The sequence below is a fragment of the Bufo gargarizans genome, chromosome 2 (assembly GCF_014858855.1).
Source record: "Bufo gargarizans isolate SCDJY-AF-19 chromosome 2, ASM1485885v1, whole genome shotgun sequence".
Lineage (NCBI taxonomy): Eukaryota > Metazoa > Chordata > Amphibia > Anura > Bufonidae > Bufo > Bufo gargarizans.
The window spans coordinates 242,252,660-242,270,144 of NC_058081.1; the positions used below are offsets into that span (position 1 = coordinate 242,252,660).

At 47.6% G+C, this 17,485-nt stretch overlaps 1 protein-coding gene across 1 annotated transcript in view; it reads right to left on the reverse strand.

Annotated features, from left to right (window-relative positions):
* Positions 1-17,485, reverse strand: part of DNAJC2 (DnaJ heat shock protein family (Hsp40) member C2) — a 48,271-nt gene that overhangs the window by 2,055 nt on the left and 28,731 nt on the right. The window contains exons 13-14 of the mRNA XM_044280161.1: positions 16,814-16,998; positions 11,879-11,979 (exon numbers count right to left, since the gene is read on the reverse strand). Coding sequence (XP_044136096.1) covers positions 11,879-11,979; positions 16,814-16,998 — 286 coding nt within the window. The remainder of the gene's footprint in view (positions 1-11,878; positions 11,980-16,813; positions 16,999-17,485) is intronic.

Sequence of the window (17,485 nt, forward strand, 5' to 3'; positions counted from 1 at the left end):
GTGGCTGCAAGCCCACCAAGGAGAGGCTAAAAGGAAAATCCATCCCCTGAGCTGTTTATGAAGGATGCAGAAGCGCTAGGCTCCTCGCCTTGGAAGTGGCCAAGAAGTTATAAAAGACACTCTAGCAACCACCATATCAGTTATCAGTCTCCATGCGGCAATAGCAAAGATAATTAGTTGCACATTCAAAGAGACTTGACAAGCTGAAGCATCTTTTGGAGGTCAGGTACCTCCTTTTCTTCTCACTAATAGAGTTTTCATTTGGTGGTATTTCATTGCTGCTGACATTTTTACTTTTTTTGTTATTAATCGAAATTTAATGAAATTTTAGCAAAAAAATGAAATTTTGGTCATAGGCCAACTTTGTATAAAAAAATGGGAAAAGTTGTCTTTTGCCGAGATATTTCTCTCACCCAGCATGGGTATATGTAAAATGACACCCCAAAACATATTCCCCAACTTCTCCTGAGTACGGCGATACCACATGTGTGACACTTTTTTGCAGCCTAGGTGGGCAAAGGGGCCCACATTCCAAAGAGCACCTTTCGGATTTCACCGGCCCTTTTTTTTTTTTTTTTTTTTTTTTTTTACAGATTTTGATTTCAAACTACTTTGCACGCATTTGGGCCCCTAAAATGGCAGGGCAGTATAACTACCCCACAAGTGACCCCATTTTGGAAAGCAGACACCCCAAGGTATTTTGTGATGGGCATAGTGAGTTCATGGAAGTTTTTAATTTTTTGTCACAAGTTAGTGGAATATGAGACTTTGTAAGAAAGGAAAAAAAAAAAATATACATTTTCCGCTAACTTGCGACAAAAAATTCTAGGAACTCGCCGTGCCCCTCACGGAATACCTTGGGGTGTCTTCTTTCCAAAATGGGGTCACTTGTGGGGTAGTTATACTGCCCTGGCATTTTAGGGGCCCAAATGCGTGAGAAGTAGTTTGAAATCAAAATCTGTAAAAAATGGCCTGTGAAATCCGAAAGGTACTCTGGAATGTGTGCCCCTTTGCCCACCTAAGCTGCAAAAAAGTGTCACACATGTGGTATCGCCGTACTCAGGAGAAGTTGGGCAATGTGTTTTGGGGTGTCTTTTTACATATACCCATGCTGGGTGAGAGAAATATCTCGGCAAAAAACAACTTTTCCCATTTTTTTTATACAAAGTTGGCATTTGACCAAGATATTTATCTCACCCAGCATGGGTATATGTAAAATGACACCCCAAAACTCATTCCCCAACTTCTCCTGAGTACGGCGATACCACATGTGTGACACTTTTTTGCAGCCTACATGCGCAAAGGGGCCCAAATTCCTTTTAGGAGGGCATTTTTAGACTTTGGATCCCAGACTTCTTCTCACGCTTTAGGGCCCCTAAAAAGCCAGGGCAGTATAAATACCCCACATGTGTCCCCATTTTGGAAAGAAGACACCCCAAGGTATTCAATGAGGGGCATGGCGAGTTCATAGAATTTTATTTTTTTTTGGCACAAGTTAGCGGAGATTTTTATTTTTTAACAAAAGTCTCCCTTTCCGCTAACTTGGGACAAAAATTTCAATCTTTCATGGACTCAATATGCCCCTCACGGAATACCTTGGGGTGTCTTCTTTCCGAAATGGGGTCACATGTGGGGTATTTATACTGCCCTGGCATTTTAGGGGCCCTAAAGCGTGAGAAGAAGTCTGGAATATAAATGTCATAAAACTTTTACGCATTTGGATTCCGTGAGGGGTATAGTGAGATTTAATTTTTTGACACAAGTTAGTGGAATATGAGACTTTGTAAGAAAAAAAAAAAAAAAAAAAAAAAATTCTGCTAACTTGTGCCAAAAAAATGTCTGAATGGAGCCTTAGGCTTCGTTCACATCACCGTTCTGGCTTTCCGTTCTCCTTCTCCGTCTAGGAGCAGGAGAACGGAAAGGACGGAAAAGGCACATAACTGACGCCAAACTGAGTCAAACGGAGCCCTTAGGACCCCATAGCATGCAGGAGTTTTGTCTCCGCTTAAAAATCATCTACTGAGCGGAAACATAACAGACCCCATTATAATCTATGGGGTCCTAAGGGCTCCGTTTGGCGTCAGTTATGTGCCTTTTCCGTCCTTTCCGTTCTCCTGCTCCTAGACGGAGAAGGAGAACGGAAAGCCAGAATGGTGATGTGAACGAAGCCTTACAGGGGGTGATCAGGGAGTCTGAATGTAAGGCTCCATTCAGACATCCGTATGTGTTTTGCGGATCCGATCCGTGGATCCGTAAAACACATACGGACATCTGAATGGAGCCTTACAGGGGGGTGATCAGGGAGTCTATATGGGGTGATCAGGGGTTCATAAGGGGTTATTAAGTGACAGGAAGTGGGTGTGTAGTGTAGTAGTGGTTGGTGCTACTTTACTGAGCTACCAGTGTCCTCTGCTGGTCGATCCCTGCAAAAGGGACCACCAGAGGACCAGGTAAGCAGGTATATCAGACGCTGTTATCAAAACCTAATATACCTGTTAGGGGTTAAAAAAAGAAAAATCACATCTACAGCCTGCCAGCGAACGATCGCCGCTGGCAGGCTGTAGATCCTGTCTCTTACCTTCCGATCCTGTGTGCGCGCGTTCACAGGAAGTCTCGCCTCTCGCGAGGTGACGCACGGATGCGTCCAGGAGGAATGATTCGACCGCCTCCAGGACGCATGCGTGCGTTAGGTGGTCTGGAGGCGGTTAAAGGGGTATTCCGGTATGTAAAAGTTATTGCCTATCCACAGAATAGGGCATAACTATTAGATCAGCGTTATAGGGCTCAGAATATGGTGATAACTTTTTTCCCAGTATTAAAACACAAGAAAAGCTATACAAATGTGGTATCGCTGTAATTAGCGATATAGCATTACTCCAGGAAACACACGTGGAGAGCTCAGATTTTAGACGTAAGGTATAGATTGTAGGTGGAAGAGGTTATGGCTGGGATGATCAATAGGACCATGAATACGAGACTAAAGACAAGGGGCAATTGCCCCTATTAACTTTACTCCCTGCAGTATGGTACGCCTGTATAATGTATATGGCTCTAACAGCAATAATGCCAACTTCTTTGCCACACTAGAAACCCTGCTTTATTAACCCCTTAGTGACCAGCCTGTTTTGGGCCTTACTGACCAAGCGTTTTTCTTCCCTTTTTCATCGTCGCGTTCCAAAAGCTACAACTGTTATTTTTCCGTCTATATAGCTTTATGAGGGCTTGTTTTTGCAGGACAAGTTGTATTTTTTAATGGTGCCATTTGGGGTCAACTTTTATTAACTCTTTCTGGGAGAGAAATGGGGAAAAACAGCAATATTGCCAGCGTTTTTCCGTTATAAATTTTAAGGTGTTCATTTTTCGGTAAAAATATTATAATATCTTTATGTATTTGGTATCACTGTAATCATACTGACCCAGATAAAAAAAAAGTTTTAAAAGAAAAAAAAAAAGTTTTTGCATTGCCACTTCCCAAGACCCATAACTTTATTTTTCTTTCTATGGAGTTGTGTGAGGGCTTGATATTTGCAGGACGACTTGTACTTTTCATTGGTATTATTTTGGAGTAAATGGTGCTTTTGGATTGCTTGTTATAAAAAAAAAAAAAAAATAATCTGTGGCAACTAAGAATAAATGAGCAAATCTTTTATTATTTTATGGCTTCACCGTAGGGGATAACTTACATGATATTTGTGTAGTCCGGGTCGTTACGGACACTGCAATACCAAACATATGGGGAAGATATCTTTTTTTTTGAGTCTCTTTTCATTAAAAAGCGTATTTTCAATGGGGAAAAAAGCGTACATTTGTTTAAATTGAATAATTGGTTTTTTTTTTCACCACTTAATAGTCCCACAGGGGAACTATAACAGACAGCTTTTTGATTGCTTTTAAAATGCAATTCACTATCCCTATGAGTGCATTTCATTTTAATGGAAATGCTATTCTAACATTGACCAGCAGGCTGCGCCTCTCTGGTCTGGGACCTACATCAGACCCCAGGCAGCCTTCACACACATCGGCACCCCACAATCGCATTTGTGGCGTGCCGAGGGGAGACAGAGGGAGTCCGCTCCCTCTGTCAGCACTTTACATGCGGTATGTAAAGTGTTAAACAGCCCGGATCGGCACTCCTGCTGTCAGAGCGGTGTGTCTTATGAGCTAAAAGTCAGTGGTTGCCAAGAATCATAATCATTGCAGCCCAGGCCTAGAAAAGAGTCACGGCCACCTGAGAAGAGTCATGGTTATCCATAATCACCTGCTCTGTCACCCATCTGCTGATGACTGGCAGTTCTCTCTTAGAGAGAAAGCGGGACAACTAGGTAGAAGGCTGTCAGTCATCAGCAGGTGAGCAGGAAGTCATGAATGGCCATGACTCTTTTCCAGGCCCAGTCTGCAAGGATTGTGATGTTGGTTCTCGGCAACCACTTACTTTTAACTTATAAATGACAGACCTCTGAAATAAACTCGCCTGTCTTTACTTTATTCTGCCGTTAGTATGGGCAGCATAAAGTTTATGACAGGTTCTTTTTAAGACTCCCTCACCTTCAAGGTGGTGGTGTGGGTAAAACTTTAATTCCATGTTACATTACAGAGAGGGTAAAAGTGTGGGAGATGTTAATCAGACAGGCTAGTTTCCAGGACAAGTTTGGGGCCCCCATGTTGGGCAATAGGGGCTTGAGGGATCCATGGAGATACCACAACCCAGCAGAACAGAACTACACCCATTACTTGTGCACACTAATTCTGGTCTAGGATCAACTATATTTTCATGCATAATAACTTACTATTCAGGGTAATCTCTTTAGTTTTTGAAAATCTGGTTATCTCCAACATGCGGTCCTGTCACTCTCATGAACCTATCAAAGGCTGAGACATACTATGGAGATTCCAATAACATAGGTTGCCGGGGGAAAAAAAGAAAGTAACGTAACTGCTTGAGATTTATTGTTAGTATAACTCTATGAAGCTACCCTGTTCTGCTATGAGAACAAGTCAGGCAGTTCTTGGCGACATTGGCACTCCGATTGGCCCCGAGGGACAAATTGTAGAGGACCTGAGCAGCATCAGTGGGACACTAGAGGAGTACTATTGAAATCTATATTCTGATGAGTATCTCCCGATAGCCAGGTCAACATTGTTAGATACGATCGAGCTTCTAAAAACGAGATTTTTGTATAACTTACCAGTAAAATCTCTTTCTCGCTCTTTCCTTGGGGGACACAGAAGACCTTGGGTATAGCTCATCTCCATAGGAGGCGTGACACTAAGTGAGAACTGTTAAGCCCCTCCTCCACAGCTATACCGTCAGCCTGGAGAGAGAGACTGCCAGTTGCGTGTCCAAGTAGTGAGAAAAGGCAAAGTCCAAAAGTGGAACCAACAAGCCAACTACCCAACGGGTAAAACAAACTCGGAAACAAAGAATGGGTGGGTGCTGTGTCCCCCAAGGAAAGAGCGAGAAAGAGATTTTACTGGTAAGTTATACAAAAATCTCGTTTTCTCGCCCAATTTCCTTGGGGGACACAGAAGACCTTGTGACGTTCAATAGCAGTCCAAGAGGGGAGGGACCACAGCACCAGGGCAAAGCACCCGAAGGCATCAAGAAACCGCCGCCTGCAGACCAGGCGGCCCAAGGCAGCAGACGCCGAAGCCCCAGTGCGCACCCTGTAGAACCCAGTAAGGTGTGCAAGGAAGACCAGCGACCGCCTTGCACAAAAGCATGGCCGAAGCCTTATGCCTCCGGCCCAGGAGGCACCGACCGCTCTGGTGAAATGAACGGTGACACCAAAAGCAGAACCCTGCCCTTGGTGCGGTAACCACAGCAATAGACACAGAGAGCGAAGGAAAGCCACCATGGAGGCCGTCAACCCTTTGCGCGGACATCCTGGAAACACAAGAGACCGAACGCCGACAAGAGCCGGAGATCTCCAAGTAACAACTGCAAACCCAAACAATCTCCAAGCGGTGAAGCGCCCGTTCCCGGAGACGGGAAGGGGATGACCAAAGCCTCGTAGATAAGAAGGCAGATACCACCCTCAGAAGGAAGGGACGGGATGGAGAAACAGCCCGGTCCTGGAAAAGGACAGAGGGCACAGAACACGAAGGGCCACCCATCAGGCACCCGTCAGACATGATGGCAACAGAAAACACAACTGTACAGGACAGCAGGAGTAGGGAGAACTTCTACAACGGCACCAAGGGAAAGAGTGGAGCGCCAAGAGCTCAGTGTGTAGTTCCCAGGGCGGTACCAGGGAACGGTACAGAGGAACCAAAGAGCCACTCTGTGGAAGAAGGTCATGACAGGCCCAGGAGGGCCAGAAAACGCTGCAAGGGGAAGGACAGCGCCGACACTTGACACTTCAGTAACAGAGTCCCAGTCCCAGGGTCAGGCCGGACTAGAGAAAGACAGAACCAAGGGAGAGAAAAGCAGAGTGGGGGAATGCCCCACTTACCACAAAACCTAGTCAAGAACCCCAAGTCCGACAACCGAACCCGGACGAAGCACAGTCGGGAGCGAACACTAGCGCGCTCGCAGGAATCGCCTGGCAAGCGGGAAAAAAAAAACAATGTGATCAGGCGCAGACCAGTAACACGGCCCAAGGGTCGGAAGAAAACTCCCGTCGGCCCCCGAACAACATAGTCCCGTATCCAACCGGAGTGGGTGAGCAGAAGGACAGACGGAAGAAACCGGAAGGGTCCGCCCAGCAGCCGACAGATGCCAGGACAAGACAGGCCAAAGTCCAAGTCGACGTAGCCACCACAGGAAGGAGTTCTACAGTCCTGGTGAGGGAAAGTCAAGGACAACCGTGACCGAAGGGTAGTCCTCCCAAGTTACCGAAAAGGTAAGTCCAGCAGGACCATATGCCCAGAATGGAAAGGCAATCTGCACCCAGCGGGAGGACAGAACGCAATAGGCCTGGCAAACAGGCACACAGCTAGTACTGCCAGCGAAAACGAGGGAGACGGTACGAGACCACAAGTAACACCGGAACCATCCAAATGAACAACCATGCTCACCCCCGAAGGGGAGGGGGCAATGACGAAACAGCCTCTGAGGCCTGGCCGGTGCAGAAGCCACCTCGGAGTGACAAACTCAGAGAGGAAGCCAAAACAACAGAGCCGGCGAGGAAAAGCAGTCGAGACAGAGGCCGGCATAACACCCTCCAAACCGAAAGGAGGAATGGCAAACAGGGAAGCCACAGGACAGTTCAAAAGCCGAATACCTGCTACTCTGTGAGACGACCTGCACATCGCCTCGCAGAAGGCGAAAACCCTGAAGAACCCAAAAGTGGAGGTCCCTCAGACCTGGATAGACGAGCACCCAAGAGAAGTTGGGTTACCTACCCGAGAGGAGCGGTCTGTTCCTGGTAGCAGATCAGACTGAAGTGCAGAAGGCGCCAAAGACAACGCTCTCGACCCGACGGCTTGCGCGGGGAAGCAATGTCACGGGAGGACGAACGGGTACGCATCAAGGTACCCCGAACACCCCCCAGGTGGAAGGGCCAATGAACATGGCTGGTGCAGTCACAACGGGACCACACCAGAGAATGAGTGCCACCCAGCTCGGTGCAGTAGCGAGCCAGCAGAGCCCGTCTACATATATACAAGGTATACAGCGGTGAATACATTGGGCATTCATTTGTTGTGTGTTGGACAACACCTTAGGCTCATACAGGTGGACAGAATGACCTCTTCAGAAAAGAGTGCAAAGCTAGCGACAAGCAGCCTCACCCCAAGAGAAAAAAGTATGTCGCAGGAGGAAGGGAGGCATACGTTCTAGCAAACCGCAGGCAGCGAGAAGGCCAACCCACCCACGGGAGGAGAAGGCAAACACGGCCCAAACAACGCACAGAGCGCACAGCCAAGCATCCCACAGTATCCATGGAAGTGCAAAGTGCAACCCGAAAGGGAGTTATGCACAAGGCTAGTACAGGGGGCATGCTATGGAACGCAAGCAGTCCGCCCAGAAAAGGGGAGAGAAAGGCACCTGGCAAACTCTGCAGACGGCAAGAGTGCAAAGGCCCGCACCAAAGGACCTAGTGAAGGGGGAAGGGCATGCACATGATTATCCTGGCATTAAATTATTGTGCAATAATCCACCCAACACCGAATTTTGTGAGAGTGCAACGAGTAGTTCGCCAATGAAAGGGGAACGTCCAGTACAGCATATAGAAGGACAGCCGTGAATCTCATGAGCGCGCAAATTACCGCCCACGGAATGAGAAGTGGTCATGCACAAGGCCAGCACCGTTTCCAAAGGGAGTGCAAGCAGCGCACCCATGTTTAGAGGGCCATGCTCCTGGCCAGCAACGTATTCGGTGAGGGTGCAATGAACCGCACACGGCAGCATCGCATCCCAGGAGAGCGCGAGCACCCCGCCACGGACGGGGCCATGCACATGGCCAGCAACGTACTGGCACAAGAACAAACACCGTCAGTGAAGGTGCATGTATGTCGCCTGAGGAGAGGAGGCATGCCCATGCCGGCAGCAAAGCCAGCGAGAGTGCGGTACACCGCCCAAGGAAGGGGGGGGGCTATGCCTATGGCTGGCAGCGAATCCGGTGAGAGTGCAAGCACCCCGCCATGGAAGGGGGTCAAGCACGTGGCCAGCAACCTACCGCGAGAGAACAACCCCAGCCAGGAAGAGTACGTATGCCGCCCGAGAGAAGGAGGCATGCTCAAGGCCGGCAGCGAAACCAATGAGAGTGCAGCCTACCGCTTATGGAAGGGAGTCATGCACAAGGCCGGCAGCGAATCCATTGAGAGTGCAGCGTTCCGCTTATGGAAGGGGGACGTGCACATGGCCGGCAGTGAACCCAATGAGTGCAGTGTTCCGCATATGGAAGGGGGACGTGCACATGTTTTATACCCATGGCCGACAGCGAACCCAGTGAGAGTGCAGCGTACCGCCATAGAAGGGGGTTACACCCATGGCCGGCAGGAATCCAGCGAGAGTGCCGTGCTCCTCAAGGAGGGGGGTCGTGCACATGGCCAGCACCGCATCCGGTGAGAGTGCAATTCTTCTGCCCCAGAAGGGGGTCATGCACCTGTCCGGCATTAAATCCAGTGAGAGTGATGCACATGGCCAACCTGTAACTGGAGAGGCGACGTTCTGCCTATAGACGGGGCGCCTGCCTTTGGTCAGCGCCGTATCCCGGGAGATGGCAAGGGTCCGCCTAGAAGGGGAACATGTAGCTGGCCAGAACCGCAGCCGAGGAGCGCAACATGCCGCCTACGGAAGGGGGGCATAGCGTGCGGCCAGCACTACTGCATCAGGCTGCAGCGTCCTGCGCAACCATTCCGTTATTTATTAACTTTATTTTTAATTTATTTTTTTTTTTTTTAAAAACACAGCCACTCTGAGGCAAAAAAGGGGCCACCATACAGGGGCACAATCTCACACAGGCCCACCAGGAAGCCCAGAACATAGAGGGTGTCCTCTAGATGGGAGCCGGCCCCTGGTGGCCGGTACCCAACAGGTTAACAAACATCCGGCCTAGGGGGCGGCGCTGCGATCCCCTGGGGGCGGGGGACCTCCAGGCGGGAAGAATTCGCGCCGCGAGAAGTTCCCGCCCCCTCCAACCGAGGCTGGAAGTTTGTGGCCTAGTAGGCCGTGAAGCCGGGGCCTAGATTTTCGCGGCGGTCGGCCGGGACCGGGAGGGAGCCGGCTGACGCATGCACTAACTGCCGCGGGTGCCCACCCCGCGGGCCGGCAGAGACAACGGGCCGGATTGCGGCCGTGCAGGCCGAAGCCTGGGTCAAAAAGTTTGCGGCACCCGGCCGGGAGCCGGCTGACGCATGCACTAACGGCCGCGGGTGCCCTGAGCAGGCCGAAGCCTGGGTCAAAAGTTTGCGGCTCCCGGCCGACCGGAAGCCTCAACAGTCAGCCGGGGCCTGCTGGAGCATCGCGCTCAGTACATGCAGGCCGTGAGGGCCTTGCGTCCGGCAGCTTCTGGAGCGGGCCCCTGGCCCTAGACACCGGTAAGGAGGGCGGGGGGGGGGGGGGGACCCTGAAGTCCAGCACTGCACCCCCTGCCCTAACGGACCAGGCGCCCGTGGAGGAGGGACAGGGCAGTCAGCGCGGGCCCCCTGTACTGAATCTGCGACCGGTAAGGGGGAGGGCCGGCATAACCCCTGTGTCAGAGGCAGCTAGGAGCGGGTCTCCGGTCCTAAAGCAGAATTCCTCCACAGCAATCCATTGCTCACCCCTGTGCAATGCCCTATGAAGGGGCAGTGTATAGTCGCCCCGCGGTCACCAGTATGGTGGTGGTGTGGGGCTATATGATTATTGGGCAACAGCTGGATATGAGAGACAGCCCTGGAGCCAGAAAAATGGCTGTTCCCAACGACACCTCAGGGGCCAGCCTAGGTCCAGCAGGGACCAGTATGGGGGTCCAGCACGCAGGAGACCGGGGAGGGAATGAGGGGAACGTGGGGCTGGAGAAGCCTCTCTCTTACCACAGCCGTCTTCACCCTCGGTCCGTTCCAGCAGGGTCGCCCCTTCAGCTACTGGCACCGTAGTGGCAGGACGCTGGAAGAGGGACTTGGCGTGCGGGCGACCCTTGCGCTGGCGGGATGCAGGGGAGCTGGGCTGCCCTGGTCCACCTTGCCTTCTGTGGGGGAGGCAGCAGTGCGGATGACCGGCACTGGCGCAGCTCGACCCCGGGAGAAACAGAGAGGTCTAGTGCGTCTCTGTTGTCCCTGATGATCTGAAGAAAAAGACAAAAGCAAAAAGCAAAAATCAAAACTAAAAACCAAACAGGAGAAAAACAGCCCTGCAGTAGCAGGGAGTGTCTTGCCTCCTTGGACACTAAGCAAAAACCCACCCATTCTTTGTTTCCGAGTTTGTTTTACCCGTTGGGTAGTTGGCTTGTTGGTTCCACTTTTGGACTTTGCCTTTTCTCACTACTTGGACACGCAACTGGCAGTCTCTCTCTCCAGGCTGAGGGTATAGCTGTGGAGGAGGGGCTTAACAGTTCTCACTTAGTGTCACGCCTCCTATGGAGATGAGCTATACCCAAGGTCTTCTGTGTCCCCCAAGGAAATTGGGCGAGAAAAATAAATTCAAAGCAACTGGAGGGGTTAAATGATCCCATTACACCTGAGGAGCTCAGGGCCACCGTTAAGAACTTGAGGCCCTCAAAAGCTCCGGGGCCAGATGGCCCGACGAGAATTCTACAGGGCATTAAAGGAGCAAACTACAGATACACTAACGTCTCTTCATTATGGGGCCCTAGGGGATGGGAGGTTACCCCACTGCCTTCTACGTCCTATATCAAACTTTTATAGAAGCCAGGCAAAGATCCAACTCAGTCTGGCTCATAGGCCTTTATCTCTTTAAATAATAATGGTGGATAGTTTAGCTACAATCATGCAGTCACTGATAGACCCAGCTTCACTCAGGGATGGGTCACAAATTTCAGAACTGTGCTTGCCGCTCTGGATTGTGTTCAGCACCAGCCCCTTTGAAGAGGACGATCAGTTTACTTTGGAATATATTTTTAGAAATTGGGCAATCTCTAGAATGTGTATAGTGCGGTCCATCTAGCAAGCACAGTAGAGCAGGCATTCTCAAACTTGCTGTTGCAAAACTACAACTGCCAGCATGCCTGAACAGCCTACAGCAGGGCATTGTGGGAGTTGTAGTTTTACAACAGCTGGAGGGCTGCAGTTTGAGGATGCCTGCAGTAGAGGATCCATCCCAGGATAGAACAGACGGCTGTGACATGAATAAATCACATCACCATCCACACCCTATGGACGCAATAGATTAGGGGCTGTTGGAAAATATTTTTAGAAATTGGCCAACCCAACCCCATTAAATTATGCCTATATACCTAACATGTATGACGAGAGGGATTTTATGCCGACTACTTACCTAGCTTCTGAAGGGATTTGGCTTTATTTATTACATCTTTTGCAGTTCTTTTTATTCCAGAAACAGAGTGCAAGTTCATGTAATTGGCAATGACGTCCCACCTGCAGAATAAAATGAAGTTGAACACGCAGATTTAAAAAAATAACTTGGGCTTCTTGTTATATGCATTGTCATCACATTATTCATTCTGTGGGGACTGGGTGTAGTTTTAGTACCTGCAGTTATTCATCTGAAAAGCATCAGGGCTGCTATACATAGGATAAGGCAGAAAAGTCACTTCTTGGAACATTTTTAAGATTATTATGCTGATCCAGACAAAATATTCAGAGAACAGCATTAGAAGAAAAATGCTGCCAAACTGCAATAAAACCGCTGCCATACTTTAGGATGGAAAAATCTGCAGTGATGCACGGCAAAATCCACACGTGGATTTTGTTGTCCATTTAATAACCCAGAGCTTAAATCAAACATGTTGTGGATTTAGTTTTTTTGTTTTAAATCTGCACCGCAGGTCAATTTATGCTCCAGATTTTTTTCTACCAACATGTAGATTTGCTCAAATCTCATCCACTTTGCTGGTATTGTCATACGCCACGGGTTTACCGCATGCAAATCCATGATATCATGTGTGTTCAGTGTTGACATATCCTTATAGGTACAAGGAATCCCTAGAATTCTATACTTTGGTTTCTCTGGAACCACAACCATCATGCCACTTTTCAGGTTACAGAAATAAATAACACCAGAATTCAACCTTACTGCATTCTATAAGGCCTCATGCACATGAACGTATGTTGTTACCGTGTCCATTCAATTTTTTTTGCGGATAGGATGCAAACCCATTTATTTCAATGGGTTCGCAAAAAATGCGGACAGCACACTGTGTGCTGTCCGCATCAGAATGTCTGTTCTGTAGCCCCGCAAAAAAAAAATAGAACATGTCCTATTCTTGTCCGTTTTAGGCATTGTTACAATGGATCCGCAAAAAATACGGATATCATACGGATCCGCAATCTGCAGACCGCAAAACACATACGGTCGTGTGCATGTAGCCTAAGTCAGATGTTGAAGTTCTGACTGCATTTTCACCCCTCCAGAGTAACCGCAATCTGTGACCCGCACACTGTTTACATCCCGGCTCAAGACTCACTGGGAATGTCTGTAGCATCAGGTCTCTGCCTCTCCTTCCCCTCCAGGCTCGAACATCACCAGTCCAAGCCTGCTTGAAGCCCTGCTGGAAAGACCTCACCCCAAAACAAAGCATCATTGCTGAAATCACATCTACAGGGTCCAGGAGAATAAGCAGAGCAATGCCCTCAGAGGTAAGCTCTCATTGATGATGTGTCTACAGCAGAGGTTGCAACAACACCTGTACAAGCGTCATAGATGCCTGTTCAGGCCATTTTACTCCCTGGAAAAAGACCTGTGCGTATTTTTACGCATAGTCTTTTTCTAGTCAGGAACGCTGTATCAGAAGCTGCCAGGTCCGGCACACATGAAGCCCCGCCCCTCACGGACATCTCTCTCGCCAGGAGCAGCTCCAGAGTCTGGACTAAACACTACAATGTGGTAACAGGACCTGTGATGATGTCATAGTCATGTGAGCAGCCATGTGTGTGGGAGGAGTTAGGAGAACTCAGGCTCGGTGTAGGACTGTGCTGGTGGAGAATGCAGAGGTACTTCATGTATGGAAGGTGTTGTTTTCTGTGTGTAATGTGCACACAGTAGTTCTATCTGTGTAATGGACATGTAGCAGAGCAGTGTGTGCAATGTGTATATAGTAGTGTCCGGTGGGCGCTGTGTATGGCAGCAGTGGTCTTATGTAAAATTGTCTACATTTATTTCTCCATGGGAGACTAGCAATGGTTTCCCTGCAGTAATAATCAGCCTGATAACCTTATGTGGGCCTATACATTATATATACAGTATGAATTACAGCAAAATTCGTACTCTTCCTCTGCTAAAAATACTCAAAATTGTTAAGGAGTATTTTTACTCTTCTGGAAAAAAAAAAAAAAAAATGTAGTGCTACCTTTGTTCTACAGAATAGATCCTTACAAGCCTTGCCACACCACAGATGTAGACATGTCGTCATCGGGAACAGTTAACCAACACAGTGGTAAATGTCACATGACTGCAATGAAGTGCAGGAAAATGGGGTATAAAAGATAAACAATCACCATTAGGGCTCCTGCACATGACTGTAGTTTCGGTCTGCAAAAATTCATGTCAATGGGGATGCAAAAGATATGGACAGCACACCATGTGTTGTTTGTCCGCATCCATACGCACGTTCCGCGACCCCAGAATATGTCTATTTTGCGGACAAGAATAAGCATTTGTAATATATTCTGAGGCCTGCGGAAGGGGAAAATACGGGATGCATATGGCAAGTATACAGTGGCGGAAATAATTATTTGACCCCTCACTGATTTTGTAAGTTTGTCCAATGACAAAGAAATGAAAAGTCTCAGAACAGTATCATTTCAATGGTAGGTTTATTGTAACAGTGGCAGATAGCACATCAAAAGGAAAATCGAAAAAATAACTTTAAATAAAAGATAGCAACTGATTTGCATTTCATTGAGTGAAATAAGTATTTGAACCCCTACCAACCATTAAGAGTTCTGGCTCCCACAGAGTGGTTAGACACTTCTACTCAATTAGTCACCCTCATTAAGGACACCTGTCTTAACTAGTCACCTGTATAAAAGACACCTGTCCACAGAATCAATCAATCAAGCAGACTCCAAACTCTCCAACATGGGAAAGACCAAAGAGCTGTCCAAGGATGTCAGAGACAAAATTGTAGACCTGCACAAGGCTGGAATGGGCTACAAAACCATTAGCAAGAAGCTGGGAGAGAAGGTGACAACTGTTGGTGCGATTGTTCGAAAATGGAAGGAGCACAAAATGACCATCAATCGACCTCGCTCTGGGGCTCCACGCAAGATCTCACCTCGTGGGGTGTCAATGGTTCTGAGAAAGGTGAAAAAGCATCCTAGAACTACACGGGAGGAGTTAGTTAATGACCTCAAATTAGCAGGGACCACAGTCACCAAGAAAACCATTGGAAACACATTACACCGCAATGGATTAAAATCCTGCAGGGCTCGCAAGGTCCCCCTGCTCAGGAAGGCACATGTGCAGGCCCGTCTGAAGTTTGCCAATGAACACCTGAATGATTCAGAGAGTGACTGGGAGAAGGTGCTGTGGTCTGATGAGACCAAAATAGAGCTCTTTGGCATTAACTCAACTCGCTGTGTTTGGAGGAAGAAAAATGCTGCCTATGACCCCCAAAACACCGTCCCCACCGTCAAGCATGGGGGTGGAAACATTTTGCTTTGGGGGTGTTTTTCTGCTAAGGGCACAGGACAACTTATTCGCATAAACGGGAAAATGGACGGAGCCATGTATCGTGAAATCCTGAGCGACAACCTCCTTCCCTCTGCCAGGAAACTGAAAATGGGTCGTGGATGGGTGTTCCAGCACGACAATGACCCAAAACATACAGCAAAGGCAACAAAGGAGTGGCTCAAGAAGAAGCACATTAAGGTCATGGAGTGGCCTAGTCAGTCTCCGGACCTTAATCCAATCGAAAACCTATGGAGGGAGCTCAAGCTCAGAGTTGCACAGAGACAGCCTCGAAACCTTAGGGATTTAGAGATGATCTGCAAAGAGGAGTGGACCAACATTCCTCCTAAAATGTGCGCAAACTTGGTCATCAATTACAAGAAACGTTTGACCTCTGTGCTTGCAAACAAGGGTTTTTCCACCAAGTATTAAGTCTTTTTTTGTTAGAGGGTTCAAATACTTATTTCACTCAATGAAATGCAAATCAGTTGCTATCTTTTATTTAAAGTTATTTTTTCGATTTTCCTTTTGATGTGCTATCTGCCACTGTTACAATAAACCTACCATTGAAATGATACTGTTCTGAGACTTTTCATTTCTTTGTCATTGGACAAACTTACAAAATCAGTGAGGGGTCAAATAATTATTTCCTCCACTGTATGTGCTTTGCAGGCCGCAAAAAAACGCATACGATTGTGTGCATGAAGCCCTAGTAAGTGATAATGTGTTGCTTCCTGTCAACTAAAGCTGAATATTGCAAAACTGGAATATATCTTTAAAAGAGCACCTGTATGGAGGATCAACCCGATTAAACTAGTAATACTGTCTTGTATGATTGATCCTGCTGGTTCAAATAATACCTATCTTGTGAAAATTGGTTGTGACATTCCAGAGAATAAAAAAAGACCTACTTTCTAAATGGAAATTAGGGCTTCAGTGTACTGAGGGTCGGCGCCAGCACTGGAAACCTGAGGTAGGTGCTAGTCCCCGCATCTCAGTGCACTGAAGCGCTCATTTGGCTTTTTTCTCAGGAATGCATTTTCACAAGACAAGTATCATTTTAATCAACAGGATCAATTCCACTAGGCAGTATGACTGAGATAAACAGGGCTGACCCTGCTAACAGGTGCTCTTTAAGCGAGAGCCCAGGCTGCCTACAGCAGGGCATGGTGGGAATTGTAGTTTTACAACAGCTGGAGAGCCACAGGTTGGCCATTCTTGAGCTAGACCAGGGGTAGGCAACCTCCAGCACTCCAGCTGTTGTGAAACTACAACTCCCAGCATGCACACCTGCTCTGCTCTTCTAAGAACTCACATGGAAATGAATGGAGCATACTGGGAATTGTAGTTTCACAACAGCTGGAATGCCAAAGGTTGCCGATCCCTGAGCTAGACCATCATAAGTTTTACCACTTACACATAGAAAATTTGCAGCTTCAACCAATCATATGTTAGTTTATAAAAAAAAAAGCCTGCTGGATGTAAATGCACCCTGAAAGACCAGTTAGTGTGATAACCATTATCACTAATTGCCAAGAATGACTGACCCGAGGTGTCTTAATACTGTAAGACTGATCTCACCTGGCATTAGTTCCAGCAGGAAATAAATTCACAGCTTTTATTAGTAGTTGCAAGTCATCTTCAGACCAAGACTTGCTGCTACCCCCTCCTCCAGAAGAGGACTGCTCTGCAGCTTTTGTGGACTGCCTCATGCGAGCCTCCTCCTGCTCCTTTTCTTTCTTGATCTGTGCATTTACTTCTGCAATCTAAAGAACCGACACATTTAGACGACTCGTTTGGGCTTTACAGTACAATATTTTAACATAATTTTGCTGCTCTTAGGAAAAAAAACAAAAAAAAAAACGTCTTGCAACAGCTTGTCAAATAATTGCAAGATAGGGCAGCTCCTATTACATAGTTATCCATAGGTTTGACTGGGCGCCATGTAATACTAAGACAAGTTTTGAAATCCAGTATCTCTTATTACTATAACTCGATCTTAAAGGCTATGTACACATTTGGGGCATTTTTTTTTTATTATTGCGTTGTACTCATTTTGAGCTAAAAATATTTTTTTAAATTGGTCTTTATTAAAAATATGGAATCCCTTTTTTTCTGTACAGAGCTGACATGCTCTAGAAGCACCCTTTGGATTTTTTTTCCCGTCAGAACAGGAGCAGACGGACTCCTTATCTCTGCTCTGTGCCCCTATAAAAACACTCATTATAGCTCAGTTTTTATCTTACTGATAAG